General features: G+C 47.9%; 1 protein-coding gene across 6 annotated transcripts in view; it reads left to right on the top strand.

Moving 5' to 3' along the window:
• Rps6ka2 (ribosomal protein S6 kinase A2) overlaps positions 1–16,875 on the top strand; it is a 319,159-nt gene that overhangs the window by 239,051 nt on the left and 63,233 nt on the right. For all 6 annotated transcript variants that reach the window (XM_074070532.1, XM_074070500.1, XM_074070515.1 and 3 more), the window contains 2 exons: positions 4,291–4,372; positions 16,564–16,644. In XM_074070532.1, coding sequence (XP_073926633.1) covers positions 4,291–4,372; positions 16,564–16,644 — 163 coding nt within the window. The remainder of the gene's footprint in view (positions 1–4,290; positions 4,373–16,563; positions 16,645–16,875) is intronic.

A 16,875-nucleotide genomic window follows, 5' to 3' on the forward strand; every position in this document is an offset into this window, starting at 1 on the left:
ACCAGTGACTGGTTCTACCACATAGGTTAGCAGGTGTTTGGGATGAGAGGGGATGGACGAGCCACCTTACCCTCCAAGACAAGAGCGATGTCTAAATCAAGCCTGGAAAGCAACGAGGTGTGATGAAGTTGTTGGAGTGTTGAAAGAAGGTGCGGGCCACCTGTTCCAGGGAACGGAGAGGCCAGGGAGGCAGAGCCCCTCATCCACAGGAGCAGTGCCCCCTGCCTCCTCGCCTGCACCTATGTGGAGAAGTTCCAGACACGTGTGGAAGTTTTTCTTTACTCTTCAAAAGTTCTGGGGAGTGGTTGTGATTGCCACATCTGAGAAGGAAGCAAACCAATATTTAAAATATCCTTGCTTTCCTACAGCTCAATGATAGCACAATACGAATGGGTCTCTAAACGTGTTCCTTTGGGGAAGAACATGTCCCCTGAAGTGGACAGGTCACTGAAGATACTGCAGACCAGTGGTCACCTTGCCACGCTGAGGGAGAGCTGTCAATTCTGCTAAGAGTGATCTTGGGGATCACAGGGATCTCTGACAAGTTGGGGCAGTTTTGAACGATGTTGTATCTGTCACTGGGTGGCGGGTCTCACACATGTTTTTGCACTGTGGTGTGCTGAGCTGCTGCAGAAGCTGTTCTAAAACTGAGACGAGGTGGCGCACACCACTGGATTAAGTGCTAGAGACTCGGTGACTACATTTGCTAAAATTGTCAGCTGTTTTAGTACTTGCTCCACCACATCAAAACTCATTCCTAAATTATGTCATCCCCACAGGAGAGGGACATGCACAGGGCAGTGGCGCCTGATTGATTCTGACGGCAGCATTGCTTACCTTACAGTGCTGTGGCCCCCTGGCAGGCCCTCTGCTCGCCACAGGAGCACCTGTGATGATAATTTGGCAAACAGTAGTGCTGAATAGGAGCCTAAAATAGTGAATGAATGGAATTTTCCTTTTCTTTCAAAAAAATTAAAGTAGAACTCCTATTTAAAAACAGATAAGTAGCTGGGTATGGTGGTGTGTGTCTGTAATCCCAGCACATGAGGGCTGAGGCAGGTGGATTTCAAGTTCACGGCAAGCCTGGGCTACATAGTGAGTTCCAGACCAGGCTAGACTATAGGGTAAGAATTCCTGTCTCAGAAAAGAAGGAAGGAAGGAAGAAAAGAAGGAAGGAAGGGAGGGAGGCAGGGAAGGAGGGAAGGAAATTAAAAAAACAGGTAAGTATAAATAAGCATTCACCATTGACGTCAATCATCTCCCTGTGAGAGTCTGAAATACAACCCGGAGAAAACTTTAATGTGCAAATGTCTGTACACAGCTTGGCACCATCTGCACCATTTACACTAAATCATAACTGGTGACTGTCCAGTGCCCACCTCAGTTTCTGCATAAGTGGACTTGACTCCACGATTCTCTGAACTCAGTCACACCTTCTGTTCAACCCATCTCGTGTTGCTGTAATGAATTTATAAAGAATGAAGACTGAGTAATGCACAAACAGAAGCAGCTTACTTGACTCACAGTCTTGGAGGCCGGAAAGAACAAGGGGTGTGGCAGAGTCTCCCGCATCTGGTGAAGGCCTTCGTGGAGGGTGTCATGGCAAGAGGGCAGGAGAGCACGTGGAGGAGTTTACCATTAGAACAAAGGCCCTCCCAAGAGGAGCAGCCAGTCCATTCAGTAGCACCCTGAGCCCCTCCCATCAGGCTCAGCTCCCAGCACTGCTACCCTGGGGATTAAGGTCCCAGCACATGAACTGTGGGGACCCAGTCACACCACGGCAGCCTGTTATGTAATAGAAGCTGAGTAAAGAAGAAAACAAGATCGAGTCTGGATGTGCCAAAGGCTGGACCAGCCAAACTCAACTCAACTTGTCCATGTGCCTTGCTTCTTTTTCCTGTAGCATTCTCCTGTTTGGACAGAAGAGTTTCTTACTACTCACGTGTCAGCTGTGCTGTGATAGGATGAAGGGACTCATCTGTCTCCCAACCAGAGTCCATCAAGAACTGGAGCGGTGACCCAGCATACCGTCCTCCATGTGGTGACTCGGTGCCCCGGGTCATAAATGCATGTGCTGTCACCATGACAGTAAGGTATAACTGGATTATCTGCACCAGTTCCTCTGGGCTCAGCCTGGAAAGACCACACCGGCTCCTCACTAGTGTCACCACCCCTTAACAGCTGGGTAGCAGAGAAGCAGTGGCCACGTGGCCAGCAGCACTGTCCCTGCCACAGATAAGCTTTCTCTTGTTCTATCACACTTCTCAGCCCTTTGGAACTGGCCAGAAGCTCAATGGCTACTCCTCAGCCTCTGTGGCTTCCCTAGGACCTAGGACCCAGGACCCAGTCACTCAGCCTTACTCACCACCTGGACTCCTGACTACACCTCCCACCTGCCCAGATTCTCCACTGACATCCAAGATACATTAAGCATCATGGATGGACTGAAGGATGAATGGAATTACATCAAATGGAGACTCAAACTGTGTCACAGATGACTGCCTGTGTGATGGAGCAGGGGACTCAGGAGTTAAGCACAAATGTTTTTCTCTCCACAAAATCCCTTCTTCTAACCATGACAGCCAATCCCTACCTGCCTGTTGAGAAGTTCATCCCCCATGCCAAGGGGGTGACCCAGCAGAATGTGCTCCGGGACTGCAGAGTTCCGCCATCTATAGGAAATGTGTGTGGGGCCATGGGTCCAGGTTCCATAGGACTCAGTGCCTTGTGACCTGCATGGCTGTCAGTACATGAGAGGGGGAGCCAGGCCGTTCCCCACATTCACACACAGGCTTTTCCAGCTGTGGGGACACATGCATACATAGACACTCAGCATGTCTCCAGATATCAACATGATTCTCTGTGATGGTGTTCCCAACCCTTAAAGAAAAGGGAGCCCTATTTCTGTTGGCCTGTGATCCCCAGAACCTGTTGCCTTCCTAGAGGTGGCATCTCTGTGCCCAGGACCTGGCTCCTCTCCCCTCCCATATACTCAAAGTCTGGGCATAGAATACGGTGTTTTCTGTGGACACCAGCTGTTCCTGTGCAGGAGGGCAGTGATTAGAGAAGTGGCAGTGGCCAGGAGGGACAGCAGGGGCAGTGCTAAGGTCAGGATATGGCTGAATTTTATTACCAGCACGTGGGGTGCAGACGTGGAACTCATGTTCAGGTCCTGCAAATCCCTGTAACTGTGCTGGGATCTTGTCTTCTGGCACAACCCATACTAGGTCTCTCAGAGAGACACCTGGGGTCTCCCAGGAGCAAATTACACACCTACCACTCTGAGACCCCGCCCTCCCTGAGCTCCTGAACTCTTTTTGCCTGGTGGGGAGCTAGGAGAGCAGGGACTTACACAGCCATCTCTCTGGGGCCAGGAGAGACCCAGCCCTCACTCCATGTGCTTGGCTCATGGTGCCTCTGCACTCATGGCAAACCCCAGGCCTCCTAGTAGAGTTTGCACGGAACCAGAATAGCTCCAGATGCATGTAAACGGGCTGGTGTGGCAAGTTGTGGTGTGGTGAGCTGTACTGTGGTGAGGGAGGCCTTTAGGAAAGGAGAGACGCACTTGGCCTCTCAGCTTACCAAAGGGCAAGTTCTGCCTTCTCCTCCCTAGAACTTGGTTTGCCAGCCTGGCCTACCTCAGGCAAGCAGGTCTTTGCATCTAGTGGAAATCCTTTTGGGAAACTGAGTTTTCTTCATTTGTGCAGATTTTTTTCATAAGGGATACTCTGGATCATTTTTTCTTTACTGATTTTATTTAAAAAATCGTTAAATTCAGCCTATCTCGCTGACCTTTTCTTTTTGGTTTTCCTCTGTAATACACATCAAAACCTATTTCAGAAAATGTTAAATATCCAACATGAGCACATTTAAGGGCCAGTCAGAAACTGTCTGTACACTTAAGCTTCCTATGGCTAAAATTTGAGTGAAAAAAGTTCATCTTGAAAACCGGGTAGTGCCCACTGTGTGTATCAGACCAGAACTCCCCATGGTATCCACAGGGAACTTACAGAGGGGTATTAAAAATATCATCTGCCTTAAGTCTTTTGAACATTGGTGGCATCAAAACCAGATGGTTCTTCTGGCAAATTGGTGACTGATAACCATGCAGGGTTGTACCAAGTTAGGTGACAGTTTTCCAGGCAGTCTGGGTGCTGGACAAAGTTTAAATTTCCCCCAGTGTTTTGTTAGTGGGGTTTTTCTAAACCTCTGTGAAAGCCCTTGTCAAATCAGCCAGAACAATGAGTTTGAAATCTTGTCAGTTTCTGATGCTGTTTTTCTGCTTATCAGGTGTTCCTTGTGAGGAAGGTCACAGGATCTGATGCTGGCCAGCTCTACGCAATGAAGGTCCTTAAGAAAGCCACTTTGAAAGGTAACTGAGGTGTCACCACAGGTTTTGCTTTGCTGTGGCAAACATTCATTCCCCTCGTGTTCACTTAATGCCTCCAAAGGAGCGCACAGGCACAGGCACGTTTCTCTGATTGATAATAGGCAGTACAAACATTTCCTTGGGTATTTAAAGTAACCCTGCAAAATTTCCACAATTTTCGTAGAAGAGCCATGTTGCATAAATACCAGTCTTCCACATATGTTCTGCCTCTAGAGCCATTTGGGGAAAGGAGCAGCAAGGAAGCAGCTTGTTCCGGCTCTGTGTGGCATGACAATCGGCCCAACACTGCAAGCTAGACTGCACTGCTCAGTTTCATAAAATGTGACTCACAATTATGTTGTTTTCCCAGTGACTAGAAATTCAGTCCAACAATTGGTTTCCAGCCTCTTGGCTCCCATCCTCCAAGTAAGGTGTAAGCACTAAATATAGGGTCAAAATAAAGATGTGTCCTATAGCCTGTATCCCAGGCACAGCCATTCAGCCTATCCATAGGTATTACTGAGCAGCTTTTCTACCAGTCACCCCACACCCTCCCAACCCCGTCCCTGCCGTGAGGGACAGACCTCCACCCTGAACAGCACACGATGGCAGAACACACCCCAGGCATGACAGCTAAAATGACAGGGGCTCACCAGTTACAAACCCTTACCCCAGGGAGGCAGCCCTATGGGCTCAATGGGTCCACAGAGGGCACTTGAGAGCAGGGACTGTGGGAGGAGCTGGTCCCTGGCTACTGCAGGTGTGATCAGCTTGTTTGATGCAGGGACACCAGGGGAGGGAAGCCTGTCATGTCAGACTGGGTTTGGTTCAGCAGGTATAGTTTACATGGGGACCTGCATGGCGGGGAGCCTCCCCTTGGGTGGGCAGGAGCAGGGATGCTTGTGGCTAGGCCTTTTGGGGCCTGTGAGACTCAAAAGATGCCAGGGCAGCACTTGGATACATATATACATATGTATACATGTATTCTGAGTCACATATATCCAACAATATAGGACAATAAATGCATGAACCAAATACATACAGACTGTAAAGGTCTTAGGTACACAAGGGGGAAGAAGAGCTCTTCCAAGGATGGTGGCTCCAGAAGGACTCAGAAGGTAAGTGAGACACAGGTGTAAATGCTGGATGATTTCTTCCCAGAAAAGAGAGAGCAGGTTGATGTCATCAGAAAACTGATGATCAGAAAATGCAAATGTTGACTTTGGCCAGCTTGGCGCTGGCACATTTACCTGAGTGCATTTGGGGATAGGTCGTTGTAGACACAGACCTAGTGGATCATAGTCTTATGGGCGCAGAGCCTGGAATTGGACTTTTTATCAGTTGTTTCAAATAATTCTTATGTACACAAAAGTCTTAGGGGGGCATTGTATTCACTGAGACGCTTGAGTTTTTAGTCAAGTGTTTTCAATAACAGCACAATTGAAGCCATGCTTTTTAGAGTTGACATGGAATCATACAAATGATATTTCTACAGCTGCTTGTCCATTGAACGTGATCACATGATTCTTCCTGTGAAGATGTATAGGCAACAAAGCAGGTTTTGACTTCTTTTCCCCAACTTTTAATAAAATCATCTCTTTACCTCACAGCTGTTAGATGGAAGTAGAAACTCGTATTAGCCATTCTGTAATTCAGGATCATCTGAGTATTCCAAAAGTGAACTGCTCTTACAGTTTCTTGAAAGGCTGAACACACGTTGCCATATAACCCAGCAACTCCACTCATAGTGGACAACCAGGAGAAGGGAAGCCAGTCTTCACAGAACCTGCCCAGCAATGCTGATAGCTGCGCCAGCTAGCTCTCAACAGCCCCAAGGTAGAAAAGCCAATGTCCTCCACTGGTAAGTGGGAGAATAGTGCACGGACACACGGTGGGCGTCTCCTGACAGTGAGTAGAAAGCACTGATAGATGGCACAGCATGGGTGAACCTTGAAGGCAGGATGCTGAGTGGGAGAAGCAGACTATGGAATCCATACTATGTGTGATTCCATCCGTATGAAGTCCTCAAAAGCCAAATCCACAGACACGAGAGGTAGATCCATGACAGGCAGGGCCAGAAGATAGACGCAGGCACTGCTCGTGGGTCTGTGGCGTCTTTGAGAGAATGAAATGTGTTAAATTGCCTCTGTTAATGGTGATTTCTGCTCTCAGACCTCGATGAGGTAGCTCCTCATCCTGTAGTTGAAGACAAAGGAAGGCACAGCAGGCAGCTGGGATGTCCATCCCACTGCTCCTGGTGAACACCACCTATCTCACTTTCTATCCCTGATTCCACGTTAACTCCTCCAGGGTGTAAGGAGTGTCCCTGAACAGTTCCTTCTCTCTGACTCATGGCTCGTCCTTCTTGCCCTTCAAGCCTGCTCCTGCCCTCCCACACTGGAAGGAAAGAGGGCAGGCAGAGTGAGGTGGGAGCCTCTCCAGAGGCTCTGTGTGCCCTTGCCTACACTGGGGGGGGAGGTGCCATGACACAAAGAGGTGGGAAGCTGTCCTGTGTTTATCTGTCGCTAGGCCCTGGATTCCGTCAGGGTTGATTGATGCTGACCTCTTACCTAATGTAAAACACCGTGTCTCATGACTCCAGTGTCATGGCTGTGTGAGCTTGCACATTTGTTTATAAACCAAGCTGAAGTGCCCTTGAGGACTGGCTACTGCTCCAGCCTTGTGCAGAAAAACAGGACATGAATGCATCTGCAGGACGGTCTCAGTGGTGTTGAATACCTCGTGCCTGGATCTGTCAGGTAGATCCAGCTGGCAGATTCACACTAGCAGGAAATGTGCTACAGTGAAAATAGAGGCTCTGTCCAAATTACAGAGTTACAGGTAGAATTTGTTTTCTTTTCTATGGTCTGCATTTCAAGATTTCAACAAAAAATAAAACATATTTGGCCTTTTGTAATACATTAAAATAGAAATAGGACAATAAACTTGACATTTTTCTATTGTGAAAATGAGTCATATAGGCAGAGAAGAATGGAAAACTTCATCTTCTTGTGTTCCTTTCAAAGTGAGCTGGTAAAGCAAACATGGTTTTACATCCTTACAGTTCTAGCTTTCTATAATGGTTCATCACTAAGGAATAGATCATTTTCCCATAAATCCAACTTTTGCCCATTTTCTGAAGAGAAAAGCAAAGAGTTTCACAGAGCAGTGCTTCGTGCATGGTGGTCACAGCCTCCAGTGTGGTGCAGTGGCCACATAGTGAGGAAACCTGGTCTCCGCATGCACCTCTCCCTGGGCCTTGCAGGAAAGGGTCTCCACCTGAGCTCCCCACCGCAGGTGGGAGAGTCAATTCAAAGGAGCGTTTGAGTTTGTTTTAGTTCCAATCCCTCTGCATTCTGTTAGCCTGAGTTACTCAAATGCCCCATAATCCACTCTCCACCTTCCTGAGACCCAATTAACAATTCTAAAGCATAAAATGGAGAGCAAAGAGACCCCTGTACCAACCACAGCGATGCCCCCACTCACCGATCTCATAACCCTGAGAGCACAATCACCCAAGGGAAAATGAGACGCGTTGTTCAAATAGAAAAGTCATTTTGAAAATGAAAAATTAAAAGGGGGTGGAGGTTTGTGGAACTAATCACAAAGCTGCAGAGTGTTTCTCAGAAACACAGTGACTGTCATGTGCACAGAAGGCGGGTTGCTGCCAGTGGCGTCCACACACCTCGACAAGGGAGATAATAGTTTCTGACAGCTCTATTTTACCTTTAAGTTTGGAGTGTCAGGCACAGCCCCCTCCTTTCTTTAAAGAGTGACAAATCATTTCCAACGGAATGTCAACTGCACCACAGAAGAAAGAGGAAGGAGCTGATGGGTGTATCTGCTTCCCACCACCCCTGCAGTTCCTGCCCCATCCTCCCTGCTCTGCTGCCACCTCACAATGGGGTCATGCTACTGAAGAACCTTTGAGATCTTCAGGTTCGTGAAACTGACTCAAGGAGGGGTGGTTGCAGTCATGCATTCCACGTACAGGGAGTCCCAGTGCGAGGTGCCCACCTTGTTTTGGGGCATTTGGTTGGAAAAGTGCTCAGCTGAGCCTTGTGTTCCCAAGCAGGAGCCCAGCCATGAACAGGCCTGGTCTCACCCTCGAGTTAATGAGCTAGCAAGATGGAACTGTCACCCACCATAAAAGATGCCTCGTTTGTGTGGTGCACCAGATCTCAACCTGGCTACAGGCTGGAATTGCCTGGGGGAGCTGGCAAACTGCTGGTGCCCAGGGCCACGCTTGGAGAGCCTAAGTTAGTTGGTCTGAGTATGAGAATCAAAAACCTCCCTCCCAGTGTCCCTCCTTCCCCGTGACTCTCATGTGTACCAGCACAGAGACTTCCTGATTTGTAGCCGAGAGCATATCAGGACTGGAGCCATGTCCAGGTCCAACTGGCCTGGCTATGTCATCTGGGGAGCCTCTCCTGTCCCTGTTCCCTCCAGCCTAAGGCAGTGGGAACAGGTGCCTCCCTCATAGCATGGTTGTGTGAGGGGATAGTGTGTGTGGTTGTTCCCTGGCACACACGCGTTCAAGAAGCGTTAGCTCTGCACATCTCTGCATGGGAATCTGCAGGATCTGGAGACGTGTTAGGCCTTCTCTGGTCCACCTTTTATGTAGATTCGATAGAGCTGAGCAAGAGGGCTGAACCTTAATCGCCGTCTGTTAGAAAGAGTTCTCCCTTGGTAAAGCTGTGGCCTCTGTGAAGGGGCTGTGTGTAGTTGATGACCACACTAATTATGTATAAGGACTTGCACCTGAGCAGAGACCCTCAGAAGGGCTCATGGTGCAAAATTCTGCTTTCCACGAGCCATCTCCTCCATGTGGAAGGAGCTTCCTTTTGTTGTTGTTTGGGGGTGGGGGATGTTTTTTTTGAGACAGGCTCTCAATATGTAGCCCAGGCTGGGCTCCAACTCAAGATTCTCCCGCCTCAGCCTCCCGAGTGTTGGGACTATACGTGTGCATCACCATGCCCAGCTCTGGAAAGAGGTTCTATGAAGTATTTCTTTGCAGTAGTAATTTTCTAATAGGACTTCACCTGTGTTTTCCAACAATTTTCCCTGGAAGTCAGCATTCCCTTCTTCAAAGGCAGAAAGCTGTGTCCTGTCGATTATGAAGGAAAATAGCATAACTCTGACTGGATCTCTTTGTTTAAGAGAGTGAAGTAGCTAATAGGCAGTTACAGCCACCTGTGGCTCTTGATGGCCTAGTGGGGTCACTGGAGCAGCATGGATGGTGAGAGAGAGGAGGGAAAGGGATGTGAGCAGGACACCGTCCGCGAGACCTGCCTCAGGTGACACGATGTGGGACTGTGGATATTAATGACACTGCTGTTGATCACGACATCTTGACATCATCCCAATTAGAGTTGGCCCCCTTGGTTCAACCCCCAGAATGGTATTTTCAGCACCAACGTATTTGTTTCTCTTTTAGCTGCGATGCTTCCTTCAAAAACATTGAGTCACTCAGAGTTTGCGCAGATTGTGTTTCTGTGTTGACTCGTTGCTGTCACTTGCTTACCATTTGAGCAGTTTCCGATTCCTAGGGGGAGAATGAAAGGCAAATTCCAAGCATGAGTTTTAAGTGCCCTTTCTTAGTAGTGGGAGGACTGGCAGGTATTATTTTACCAGTGAGGAAACTGAGGCCCAAGACAGCAGAGTTACTCAAAACCATATTATGGACAGGAGGTGAAGACCAGGACCCTGTTCTTATCCTGTAACTATTACCCCAGGCCTTGTGTCCACACCCAGGGTGTCAGCCTCCTGCCATCGCCACATCTGGAAACCACATCCTGGCTGATGCTACAAAGAAATTTCATCATTCAGTGGATTTATGTTCCCAGTGACTTGTCTAAGAGGAAAAATAAGATGAAAATGATTGCTTGTAGGCCATCTTCTGCCTGAGCCTCTGCAAAGCATGTGTGCACCCTCTTAAATGCACCCTAGCAGGCACCTTCCTGTGTCGGGTCCAGTTCATTTGTGACCCACCTTGCCTATGTACCTGGGGGTCCTTCACATGTTTGTTTCGATCAGAATTGCATTTCTTGACTTATAGGAATTTAAAAGTAGGAAGTACATTCTGTTTTTGCATGTCATCTTTAATATCTATTCAATGTAAATACTGAAGAATGAGGGGCTTAGGATTTTCCTTAAGAGATTCTGTGGTAAAGAAGTTAATTAAATAACCACGTTGATCTTCTTTGAAATAAGCACAAGATTTTTAGTTCATCCCCAATTACCTACACTTTATTATTCATCTCAAAATAGCCTGGAACGCTTTTTCTTTTTACATCTAGAGTAGCAACCCCCAGTCAACTCCAGGCTTAGTTGTTGAATAACAGGGAATAAATATCACAAAAGGTATGACAGGCTCAAACGGTCCACTCCAGAGACGGCACCAGTCTAGAATTACCCTTTGGAGACTGGCTGATGTTCCCCTGAAGGCTGGGTGAGTAAGCAGTCTGTCAACTCTCAGCTTTCTACAATGTTCACAATTTCTGGAACTCACTGACACACTAACAGTGGAAGGATGAAGGAACCATCTCTCTAGGTTTTCTTTTTTATTCTCAGGAATCATAGCACCTGCAGTTCTTAGTTCTCAAAGAGACAGCTCAAGTGAAGTCAGCATCAGAAGAAGAGACACTTGCTTCAACATCTGTTGTTAGTGAGAACTGCTCCCTGGCTGTCACAGGGTCCTAGCCCCTTCCATGCCTGGATACAAAACACCAATGATGAACACCACTACAAGTGAGCACTGGGAGGTCAGGGTGTTTCTGCTCTGCCCCACAGAGCCAGAATGTGGACAGACCTGAGCATCCTCCCCAGTCACCCTTGGGAAGCCAGTTGCAAGGCTGGTATTCCATGTACCAGAGCCATTGTCCTTCCACGTCTCATTCAGCTTGTCCCTGCATAGAAGTGTGAAAGAGGCACGCTCTGTCATGTCATAAGCAGTAAGTAAATCCCAAACTAGAGTAGACACAGTCCTTCCCTGTCTCCCACCATCAAGACTCACTCTCAGCCCGAGTCTGCCCTGGTCATGCCCAGTGCTTGTGACAGTGGCTTCCACTGTCAGGGCTGGATTCTTCCTCTATATTTTAGATGCAGTGTGAGCACTTTTTGTTTGTTTAAGATAACCTTCATCTTTTTGTTTGCCTTTCAGTTGTGTGATCCTGTTCGATGGTCAGTTTTGTAACTCAATCCTTCCTGTGTTATTTCTTCCACTGCTTTGTTTAAAAACAGAATCCCATCCTGACATGGGATAAGCAAGAATTCACATTTGTTATCACTTTCATGGCTTGATTTCTTTAAACATTTAACTCTTTAATAGGCCTGGAAGGTATTGCAGTGTAAGATATAGGAAGGGAGTCTATTTTTCCTCTGGAACTAGATAGTCCTTGGTAGTTTGAATCTAAGACATCTTTTTCTAATTTCTTACCAGGATCCCTATGGCCTTTGGATTCCATTACAAATTCAGTATTCTTCATTCCAAGGTGATCTAAGTTTAAGAACATCAATCCTGTTGAGAGGATTTTTAGATTACCTTAACCAGAGACAGAGGCTAGCTTTGCAAGGCGATGGCAAGGTGAGGGTGGGAACATGATGTTCCCTTTTCTCTGCCACCCTACTTCACCGTATTTCATCCTCTGGGAACGTGGTGGGCAAGTGGTAGCACAGAGACTTCTCTGCAAAGAGAAGTGCTGGAGGGAGAGCAGCCCTGTGTCCCAGAGGCTCTTCCCAGCCTGGGTCTGGTGGCATAGTGGGAGAAGCCTGGCCAGATAGCAGAGGAAGTGTCACCAGAGGGAGCAGCTCTGGTCCAGTGTGTGGCAAGGCCCACAGGTCCATAGTAGCTGCCCCATAGTCCCTGTAATGTGGGACTCAGAGGCTCCTTACTGAGTTTAGCTTGATTGGTGCCAGCAGGGTGCTCAGAGTCAGAGAGACTCCCTGTCCAATGATTTGGATGGGAGAACCCCCGCCTCGCCTTGCACCACAACTCCATCCTTGGCCTCCCTGCCGAGCCTGCTGCATTTGCGCTCCATAGCTCCTTCTCTGGCTTTGCTATCTGGCATCTTCTGTGTCTTGCATGAATGGGTAGGTTTCACTTTACCTCTTCTAAACTCCCCTGAAACTCTTGGAGGTTCCCACCCTCTGTGGCCTTCAGACCCCGCAACTGAAAGCTGGGGAGGTAGAGCGGCTCTGCCACATCTCTTGTCCTGCTCCCTGTGTCCCTCTGGTTGGAGCAGAGACCCACCAGAAGCCTCCAGGCTTCTGGTCAAGGGAGTCTGCAGTGGACAGCGCTCTCAGGAGGCCATGAAGTGTTCTGCCACCGCTACAGCCCTGTCCATCAAGATCGGTTATCAAGATGCTATGTTTTCATAAAAAAGTGAATCAAAACTGTAAAAGTCACACCAAAGGCATCAGAGAGGCATGGACTTCTCTGGTTTTAATCATCCCAGCCCATCACACACCCAGGGCTGACGATGTCTTCATGGTTCCCTGGTGAACCTCCCTTGCCCTCACACTGCACAGCCCCCTGCAGCCTGCACCCTGGCGGATGTTCTGTGGCCATCCGCTGCTGTGCAGCACTTCTCTTACACTTGTCTTCCCTCCATCTGCTCCTGTGCTTCCTAGCTGAGCACAGTGGGATCCTTCCTCTCCCCTCTGGCCCAGGACAGCAGTGCCCTCCCAGGTCCCCATCAAGGTCCTCTTCTGGTTCTGTACATCCCAGCTTGGCCCTTGTGTACCCTCGGTTCCCAGTGTAGGGTGCGGGCTTCACACTTGCCTTTCCAGCAAAGCCACAGACCTGTGGCTGAGGGGTCCTCTCTCCTTCCCCAACAGCTTCCCTGGCCAGAGGCCAGGATGAGGCAATTCCTCTTTATTCCCAGAATTTCTGGGTCCCTGGACTCAGTTCCCCTCCCCTACGCCACATGGCCCCTGCTCGCCACGTGCCTGCCCACTGGCCTTGCCTTCCACAGCGCCTCAGCTCCACACCCCACTCAGGCACCATGTGGACAGTGTCCTCTCTGCAGCTCCTGAGTGGAGTTGTCTGTGAGGTGTCGCTCCTCCCTGAGAGGCCCTCCACTTCCCTGGCCTGTCCCCGCTCCTCCAGCACCACAGGCTCCCTTCAGTGTGTCAGTTCCTAACTCCCCTCACTTCCCAAAGGAACATCTGAGTGCCAAATGCCAGCACAGAGCAGTCTGAGAACTGGTAATGGAGCATGAATGGGCAGGGAGGAGGCAGGATGAAGAAGGAATTTGAGGCCAGGTGGCAAGAATCAGGCATCACCACTAAGCTGTCTAATTTACAAAGGGCCAGGAAGACCCCACCTGCACTCTGCTCTCCACTTCCCTCCCAGATTCACCAGCCCATGGCTCATTTTCCACTTGTCTACAGAGAAAAGAAAAACAAACTTCACATCACTCCAGTATGAACTCACGGTGATGAAGAGGAAGGGGCGAGGCTGGTCCTTGAGCTCAACCTCTGAACATGCTCACAGGCTACCAGATGCAGAAAAAGTGTCTGAACTCAGCAGCATCAATCAGGATGTAAGACTGGGTTAAAACGCTCATCCTGAACGCAGTGCTTCAGATTCAGATTACTTGTGTAACGGTCTCCATTCCTGGCTCCAGCTCCTGAAACCCTTTCCTCCCAGATTTCCCACGTCCCTTCCTCCTTCTGAGCATTGCTGCTTCTGTGCTATCTCCAGCAGTGACAGTGCCTGACCCCAGCAAGGTGCACATTATGTCTGCACCCAGCACAGGGTAGCAGGAGTGTCTGTGCACTCCCAGTCACCAGACACTGTCTAACTGGAAGCAACTGTGTTTTCTACAGTGAGCCTGTTTCCACTTCTGGGAAACAGTGGACAGAACTGCTACTCTCCACAGTCTCCAGGAATGACATTCTGACTCCATCAGTTTGAGCAGACAGGACCTGCTCTGTGTGCCCTGGGCCCCCTCACCCTCTGCCTCAGGTTGGGTCTCAGGAGTTGATGCTGTGAGGGACATCAGGAGTCAGGTGCTGAGCTCTGAGGGCTCTGACACTGCAGTGCCTCCTGGTGCCCACTCATTGGACTCCTAGCTCTCTGGCATGTCACAGACTGTGACAGTGATGGGCTGGCACAAGAGTAAATAGAGTAGTGGGTGGGAGAGGAGGAGAGAAGCCTGTGGAATCCTAATGTACAGTGATGGGGTCACCATACAGGACAGCTCTTGCAGCAGGGCCAGCCTTGTGGTCAGTGTTTCACATGTGTTATATGTGACCTTGTTTGTCTTTTGCCTAACCCCATGGGGTAGGCGCCATATATCCTGTTTCATGAGGAAACAGAGAGCAGCCCACAATGACCATGACAGAGCCAGGATGGAAATCAGACAGTCAACTCAATGGTCACTGCTGACTACCACAGCACCCGCAGACCAGGGCAGGTAAGGCAGGTAACTGTCATGGCATTAAAGACAAGGGTGGACAACATTGAGCTTGAAATGTAGAACTAAACGTTGGGAGAGCAAAATGTAGGGGACTCTCCTTGGGACTCAAGGACAAGGAAGGACTTCTCTGTGTTTTAACTTGTGGTAAAACATACATAAAATGTGTATCATTTTAACCACTTGTAGGTGATTCACAGCCCTGTGCTACCATCCCTTTTCATCATTCCAAATAGAAACTCTGAACCAGTCAGACAGTGACTCCCTGTTCCCTTTTCTCCAGCTCCAGTAACCACCATTCCGCCTCTTTTTCTGAATCTGCCCATTCTAAGTTCCTCTAACAAGTAGAATCAGACAACAGTTGTCTTTTTGTGTCTGGCTTATTTCACTTAGCATAATGTCTCCAAGATTGATCTATGTTTTGTATAGTCACAGTTTTCCCATTTAAGACTGAATAATATTCCTTTGTGTGACTACATTGTATGTGTGTGTGATGTTTTGTTCATTCATTCATCTGTTTATGGACACTGGGTAACTTTCACCTTTGGCTTTCGTGAATAGTGCTTTGGTGAACATGGGTGTACAAATATCTGCTGGAGTTGCTAGGGACCTAGGAGCAGAATTGCTGGGCCACATGGTTATGCTATGTTAGCTTTTGAGAAACCACCAAACTATTTTCCACAGTGACTGCTCCATTTCACCTTCACTACAGTGCACAAGAGTTCCAGTTTCCCTTCATCCTCAACACTGGTTATATTCCATTTTATTACTGTTATTTTGTTGTTATTGCATAATCCTTGGGTAAGAATTTCTTAAATAAAACTTTAGGAGCATATATCACAAATCCAAAATTAGAATGAATATAAATACCTGGTCCAGTCCTATGATACTTACTGTATTTGTCAAATAGGGCTGTCTGCAGAATTTTCCACCTCACTCACATGGGTCTTGTGAGGTCACTTGGATTCTGCCCTGAGTATATCTATTAACTTACAGAGTTTCAGAGCTGTTCTTATTCTCAAATAGTTATCTTTCTCTGTTTGTTGATTCGTTTTTGCCTCAAGACGAATTACATCTGTATTCCCAAGTAGCTAAACTTGAGACAGAATGAGCATCAAAAGGAATAATGTAATTGGTTAAAACACACAATTGAAAATCTGTATGCCTGCGGTCCTTAGTTACCCTCATGCAGAGAGAAGAAATTATCCTCTTGGTTTACACTTCCATAAAAATGAAAACTTTGCTGTCTTGTAACCCCAAATGTTCAGGGAAGGACCATATGTCCTTTACTTCTTCTAGAAGTAAAACAAATCAACTTAGCAATCAATATAATGTGTGACACTTGACTAGACCCTAGGTTGCTAAAAATCAGAGCTGTAAATGACATGGGGAGGGGATGTTACACATGGACTGGCTGCTGGTGATGTCATGGGATGACTGCTGTCTGGATAAGACACTAGAATAGTCACACGAGTTGCTGTCCTTATTCGAAGGAGACGTATGCAGATGCTCTAGGGGTAAAATGTCATGATGTCTACAATTTATTTTCAATGTTTTTGGTGAAAGAGAGAGACAGACAAACAGAAATACACACACACAGAAGAAGCAAATGTGTGAAAATGTAATTTGATCATTATACCACTGCAACTTCTGCGTACGTTTAAAAAATTGTAGTAAAGTGCTGGGGACCATTAGTCCGTCTGCTATTTCATAGTCACAGTCCGCAGAGCTCTTAATCCCCATCTCTTGAAAGACTTTTGTTTCTGTCTGCAGTTCGGGACCGAGTCAGATCCAAGATGGAGAGAGACATCCTGGCAGAAGTGAATCACCCTTTCATCGTCAGGCTGCACTACGGTCAGTGGGCTAACAGCGTCATGATTTGATTGAATTTAGGACAACCTTTCACAGATTGAGGAAAAGGGAAACATTGAAAATCCTCCCTGTGCCAGAGAGTCCCAAACTGTATGGGGCAAGATATTCCAAACCCCGATCCTTCATCTCCTTCCTGTGTTTTCCCCACAGAGTAGGATGCCCGGTTTTCATTCCCAATGACTAACAAGATGGGGATATCCATTATCACTAAAT

This window comes from Castor canadensis, chromosome 1 (genome assembly GCF_047511655.1).
Source record: "Castor canadensis chromosome 1, mCasCan1.hap1v2, whole genome shotgun sequence".
NCBI lineage: Eukaryota > Metazoa > Chordata > Mammalia > Rodentia > Castoridae > Castor > Castor canadensis.